We start from the raw sequence: 7,259 nt of genomic DNA on the forward strand, positions 1-7,259 counted from the left end.
TACAGGGCTACGTTCCGGCAGTACCACTGGGGGACATAGACCCTATCACAGGCACTCGCGACTGGACTCTGGTCGGGTTCGCATAAATAGCAACCCCGTTCTGCCCTACCGTAGTGTGTATAAGAGTATATATGATGAGTCGCCGAAATTTCAGATTATGATTCTCGACATCGCGCTCATCGATTAAGACGGTGGCCACCTACCCACAAGATCTTTTTGCTTGCGACGAGGGAAGACAAGTGCGCTCCACTGCGGCCGCAGATGCTTCATCGAGCCATTGCTGCGTGTGAGCGAGCGTTTCTATGTCGCTGACGTCAAACACGACGATAAGGACTGCAAGAGAGATGACACTAATCGATCACCGTGGCAACAAGGAGAGGAACACGAAGAAACGATTTAATTTTTCGGTTCGCAAATTTTTGTCGTTTTTCATCAACCCTGGAGCAGGCAAGCATTGCAAGCATGCACGCGCGCGCATGCACGCGCACACGCGCACACACACACACACATACTCGCCACCCGCACACACTCGCCACGCGCACCCATCGCACGGTGCAACACACGCATACACACACACATGCGCAACACGGCACATACACACCGCATCACACTACACTCGCACACACACGCGCACACACACACATCTTTTACGGATGTGGAACATTGCCCTCACCAGAATCACGTTTCAAGGTTTCACGTCGCTATAATAAACTGCTGCAACCTGCGACGAGGGAGCAAGACATCACAGACGTACGATCGAGACAACGTACCGCGAGGGAGCTACATCGCAGAACGTCGATGCGAGCAATGTACCGCGAGGGAGCCACATCACAGAGTACGATCGAGACAACGTACGCTGAGGGAGCTACATCAGCGACGTAACGATCGAGAACGTACCATGAGGGAGCGACATCACAGACGTACGATCCAGATGAGACGGGATACTAGAGAAGCGTTTGCCGAAAGGAGATGTTGATCCCAATTGCGTCTGAAGCGCAGATTCTTTCGCGCAGTTTCCGGGGCGGGCAAGGCGCACGGCGACCGCTGGGAACGCCTACGACAGTAGTTGCAGCGCTGGCAGCTAATGGATCCGTGCGCGAATGGAATTGCGCGAAGCGCACGGATCCATGCTGCCCAGCCGAACAGTTCCGCCAATTTTAGTGGCCGGGACACAGAGGGTAGACACTTTGGGAGTCAACAGTGTATGACTTGCTATAAAAAACTGTAACGAGTAATCTGTTCGTAACCGAGCTGTGTGACGCGAAATCAAGAGACAAGACTGTCGAGAATTCTGACATTCGCGAACCTTGCCAGTAATGCAAACGGCTGTGCAGAACTCACGAAACACCTCCGGCGACTCTATCGCCGCACCCAACGCGTGCACGTTTTGCATAGTTCAATGCGAGGCGTCGAATACGGAGTCTGGAAGCAGTGCGCCGCGCGCCCGCCGCCTATAGCCCGATAGACTGCACTCTCTCGCCACCTCGTCGGCTAGCTGAGATCACTCAATGGCTAATCGAGGTGGAAGCGAGTCCTAGTCTATTATATAAGCCTTTGACCTCGCAACCTTCTTGAACGGAGAGTAGGCCTATACTAGAAAACATGAACATGTTCGTAGTAAATAGATTTGCGTATTTTAGTAGCATTATATTTTATTTAAACGCCCTTCAAGTGCCTGCTGATCTGTATAGCCTAGGGGTATTCTAACCCTAGCAAAGAGCGTTTTCTTGCTAGTCGTTATAGTAGTCTAGTAGTTACTAGTGGTTCTAAGGATAGAGAACATGACTCCCGATATGGTATGGGCCCAATGTATGGCATAGGCCAATAAAACCATGTCATTACATCAATCTAAATATAATCTAATCAATATAATAGGTTAGCGTTATGGTTAGGCGTTCTGTCATAGCTCTAGTTACTATAGCCGCTTACATTAACTGCGCTGCAGCACTGTGGACCGCTTCGCACCGCCATGATAACGCCAGCGGCAGTTAATCGTAAGCGGCTTATAGTACTAGAGCTAGGTTCGTCATTATTAGTAAGTTAGTTAATACTAGTAACACGGTTAAGTATTTATTCACTATTACTATTAGCTCTGCGGTCCTGGTAGTTACTGAGTACTTAGTAATAGTAGCTGCTGGTACTTAGTAGCTATACTGACTTACTAGTCACTAGTTAGTAGTAGTAGTTGCGGTCGGGCAACAAAGCATCTTTTGCGCAACGCCATCTTGTACACGAGTCTCTAGTGCGCTAGTGCTCAGTCTAAACGTAACTGATGATCAGTGTGATGCTGTACGTGGGGCTTGATCTTCCCACAGGCCCCTATATCTAACACGATCCCCCAATGCGAGCACCGAAGGTTGTGAGAAGGTAGGACACACAATTTCACGGCTTTATCAAATTCGGACCTTTTTTTAGATAAAAAATGATGAAGTTTCAATTAAACATACATGTGCTACACGTTCTTAGTTTGATTGTTGTCTCCGCGCTCTTTGTTGAACTCGTCAACTTCATGTTTTACCAGCGAATATAGGCATATTATTCCGATATTTGGTTGAAAAATTAACAGTTCCCACACGGTTAGAAAATGGCGGCGATTGGTTTAGATTTTTGTCCTATTCAGGTGGCGGGGCATTCCATGACTTGCCACGCCATGACCGCCATTGTACGTGTGGACGGTTATTTTTTGACTTGGCGACGGATTTTACTCTCCTTAACGCTGACAAAATGTCATCGACAGTTGCCAAAACATATACATTGGGGATTAGCCTACAACAAAGTAGAGAATTACGGGGATGCTACATATTTTTATTGGCATCAAAAACTTTCATTGATATCGGACATTCGTGAAATTGTAGTTCCTACCTTCTCACACCTTCGTGCTCGCTTGGCGTGGGATCCGTGTAGATACTAGGTGCCGGGATCTTCCTGCCAGTGCTGGTTGATATGCAAACACGTCAAGGCGCTAGGTCTGAGAGGAGATGCGAGCGCGGGTCAACAAGGTTATAAGGAGGAAGGAAGATGGCTACGATAATAAAAAGCGACGTCACGATTTCAGCCTGCCGTGTCCAATTGACTGGTACGGGACGTTCATTACGCCCAAGTATCTTACTCGCACACTAAAGTATAGTAAACTCGAGGTTTACAAAACTCTCACCGGCGGCAGTCTAAGCCTAATTTGCGTTCTTTCTGTTGGGAAATTCTCTCCAACATCCCTCGAACGAGAGACTCGTCCCGCCGCCATCTACGGGTAGCGATAGTACCAGAATAAAGTCACTGGCCGTGTAATTAAAGACATTCCGAAATCCCTTTTACCAAAAAAACGAAACGCGCCAACCAAAAAAAAAGTTCAATTTACGGGACCATTGGCATTATTCTCGCCCTACGTCCATAATCCAAAACGTTGTTGCAAGCGCCACAACTCCCTGAATTGCCCCGATTACAGCGCCCATTTGGACATAACCATTGAAAATCGTTCATTAATCGTAAGACAGCGAGTTATCTGAAATTGGCGCCAACAGGGTGGCGCCGAGCCGCGCTTCGCGCGATATCCGCTTGCAGACTGTCGACGACAACGTACCGTGAGCGCAGTACATCCCAGACGTACGACGAGGCACAACGTAACGCGAGGCAGCTACATCACTGACGTAGACGATCGAGACAACCGTACCGTGCAGGTAGCTAACATCACAGACGTTACGATCGAGACAACTGTACCGTGAGGAGCCGACATCCAGACGTAACGATCGAGACAACGTACGTGAGGGAGCTACATACAGACGTCATGATCTAGACAACGTACCGTGAGGTTAGCTACATACACAGACGTACGACGAAGATCAAGTACCGTGAGGAGCTACATCACAGACATACGATCGAGACAACGTACCGCGACGGGGAGCTACATCAGCAGAACTGGTACGAATCGAGACAACTTTTACGCGACGAGGTACAATCACAGACGTACGATCGAGCAACCGTACCGCCTGAGAGAGCTACATCACAGACATACTCGATCGAGACAACGTACGCGCGAGGGAGCTACATCACAGATGTACGATCGAGACAAGTACCCACGAGGGAAGCGGACATTCACAGACTACGATCGAGACGTACTGTTGGGGAGCCTACATCACAGACATACGATCCGCCAAGACAACCCTACCGTGAGGAGCTACATCACAGACGTACGATCGAGACAACGTACCGCGAAGGGAGCTAACATCACAGACGTAACGATCGAGAACGCTACCGTGAGGGAGCCTACATTACAGACGTACGATCGAGACAACGTAGCGTGAGGAGCTACATCACAGACGTACGATCGAGACAACGATACGCGACTGGGAGCGACATCCAAGACGTACGATCGAGACAACGTACTATCGCGAGGGCAGCGACATCACAGCACGTACGATCGAGACAACGTACCGCGATGGGAGCTAATCACAGACGTAGCAATCGAGACAACGTACCGTGAGGCGAGCTACATCACAGAACGTCCGATCGAGACAACCCGATTACGGAGAGCTGTATCACAGACGTACGATGAGACAACGTTACGCCGAGAGCGGGTAATCACGACGTTTACGATCGAGACACGTCGTGAGGAGTACATCCACATACGTACGATGCGAGATCAACTACCGCAGGGAGTACATCACAGACGTACGATGCCGAAGACAACGTACCGTGAGGGAGCTACAGTCACAGATGTACCGATCGAGACAAACGTACCTGCGACGGGAGCTACATCACAGACGTACAATCGAGACAAAGCGTACCGTGAGGGAGCTACATCACAGACGTCACCGATCGAGAAAACGTACCGCGATGGGAGCTACATCACAGACGTACGATCGACGACAAGTTACCCGGCGGGAGGCTACATCACATGACGACGATCGAGACAACGTACCGTGAGGGTAGCTAATCAACCAGCGTCGATCGAGACAACGTACGCCGAGGAGCCGAACATCACAGACGTAACGATCGGAGACAAGTACCGTGAGGGAGCATACATCACAGACGTCGCAATCGAGACACGTACCGGTGAGGGAGGCTACATCACAGAACGTAACGATCGAAGACAACGTACCGTGGAGGGGAGCTACATCACAGACGGTACGATCGAGACACGTACCGTGAGGAAGCTACTCACAGACGTACGATCGAGACAAACGTTACCGTGAGGGAGCAAGGACATCCTGACGTACGATCGAGGAAACGCTACGTGAGGGAGCCTACATCACAGGACGTACGATCGACGACAACGTACCGCGACTCGGAGCGACATCACAACGTACGATCGAGACAAGCTACGCGAGGGAGCTTAATCATCACAGAACAGTACCGATCGAGACAAGCGTACGTGAGGGAGTACATACAGACGTACGATCGTAGGGACAACTACGCGAGGGAGCTACATCACAGACGTACGATCGAGACAACGTACCGTGAGGGAGCTACATCACAGACGTACGATCGAGACAACGTACCGTGAGGGAGCAATACATCACAGACGTACGATCGAGACAACGTATCGTGAGGGAGCTACATCACAGACGTACGATCGAGACAACGTACCGCGAGGAAGCTACAGCACAGACGTACGATCGAGACAACGTACCGTGAGGGAGCTACATCACAGACGTACGATCTAGACAACGTACCGCGAGGGAGCGACATCACAGACGTACGATCGAGACAACGTACCGCGAGGGAGCGACATCACAGACGTACGATCGAGACAACGTACCGTGAGGGAGCTACATCACAGACGTACGATCGAGACAACGTATCGTGAGGGAGCTACATCACAGACGTACAATCGAGACAACGTACCGTGAGGGAGCTACATCACAGACGTACGATCAAGACCAGGCCTCGAATTAAGCGACGAGAGGGGCAAGGCAATTTTTTGGGGGCATGTGAGAAATTGCCTTAAATTTTCTCTAAAATGGATGGGCACCGAGGCAATTTTAAAAGGCATCAAGGCAACTCTCACAATTTGAGAAGGGCACCAAGGCCATTGTTATGAAAAACTTTGTGTCATCGTATGAATTCTACTAAAATTTCTCTAAATTTACTGCACTTAGCAAGCGCACACCGTACAGATCACTGGCCATTCTTGCGCGAGCGTCGTTTCCCGCGCTTTAAATCGCACGCGGGCCGAGTTCGGGCGTGCAGCATTTAAATATTCGTGTTCTACCACGGGCATACACAGGTGCACGATTTATCGATCGTCTACTGGCAGCGGTTGGCAGCAATACCACGTTATTGTTTTTACCGAAGGGTAGACTGGTATCCGGCCTCACGCTCTGCATGCTAGACAATGTACACGCTCTGTGATAAACAGTGCGGCCGCGAACGAGTCTAGCCAGAGGCACCGACGGCAATTACAGAAAAGGGCAAGGCAGGTCACTGCCGTCGGTCGGGTTGGATTTTCAGGGGCAGTACGGCGATTGATAGGGGCACCGCCGGCAATTGCCGTCGGTGCCGCCGGTTAATTCGAGCCCTGATCAAGACAACATACCGTGAGCACCCCTGTAGTACGACGCCGCTATGCACTTGAATCGTTCCTGTCCGGCCGTGTCCCACCTGTGCAAACAATCACAATTTAATACAATAATACAACAATTCAATAATAAAACAATACAATACTACAACTATACAGTACAACAACAATACACTAAACCAATAATACAATACTACAACAATACCGTACAACAATACAATACTGTAACAATAAAATAATACAACAATACAATAATATAAAAATACAATACTACAACAATACAATAATACAATCATACAATAATACAACAGTGCTCGAAATAAGAATAAAAATGTGGTTGTCCTGCGGACAACCCAGGCATCAAATCGGGTTGTCCGCAACAATTTCTGGTTGTCCCAAAAAATATCCCCAAATCTTCTATTTTCAATCACATAATAATATGATCAGAAAACACCCAAAAACAGTGGCGTAGCCAGGATTTTTTAACAAGGGGGCCAAAAACAGCAAACTACGCAAAATAGTGGATGACTTAATATTTTATTGGCTCCTAGCTCCGCCTCCCTCTCCACACCCTACGGCTCCTCTACCTCTCAGCTCTGCAATCTTTGTTTTCGGCGACATTTTTGTTCATTGTTCTCTGCTCCCAAGATATGTAATTGTTTAGTGGTGGGTCAGGGGTCACAGGGAGGGGTGGAAAAAAAGGCGGGGGGGTATGGGGGCCCCCCCCCCAGCAAATTTTGGAAAC

At 49.2% G+C, this 7,259-nt stretch overlaps 1 protein-coding gene across 1 annotated transcript in view; it reads right to left on the reverse strand.

Moving 5' to 3' along the window:
- Window positions 1-203: 203 nt before the first annotated feature.
- LOC106819273 (ras-related protein Rab-34-like) overlaps window positions 204-7,259 on the reverse strand; it is a gene marked incomplete at its 3' end in the record, with an annotated part of 13,298 nt that continues 6,242 nt past the window's right edge. Inside the window, exons 6-7 of the mRNA XM_014823918.1 lie at window positions 6,533-6,597; window positions 204-333 (exon numbers count right to left, since the gene is read on the reverse strand). Of these exons, the coding sequence (XP_014679404.1) occupies window positions 204-333; window positions 6,533-6,597 (195 nt within the window). The remainder of the gene's footprint in view (window positions 334-6,532; window positions 6,598-7,259) is intronic.

This window comes from Priapulus caudatus, unplaced genomic scaffold, assembly GCF_000485595.1.
Source record: "Priapulus caudatus unplaced genomic scaffold, Priapulus_caudatus-5.0.1 Scaffold3081, whole genome shotgun sequence".
In the NCBI taxonomy this organism is placed as follows: domain Eukaryota; kingdom Metazoa; phylum Priapulida; class Priapulimorpha; order Priapulimorphida; family Priapulidae; genus Priapulus; species Priapulus caudatus.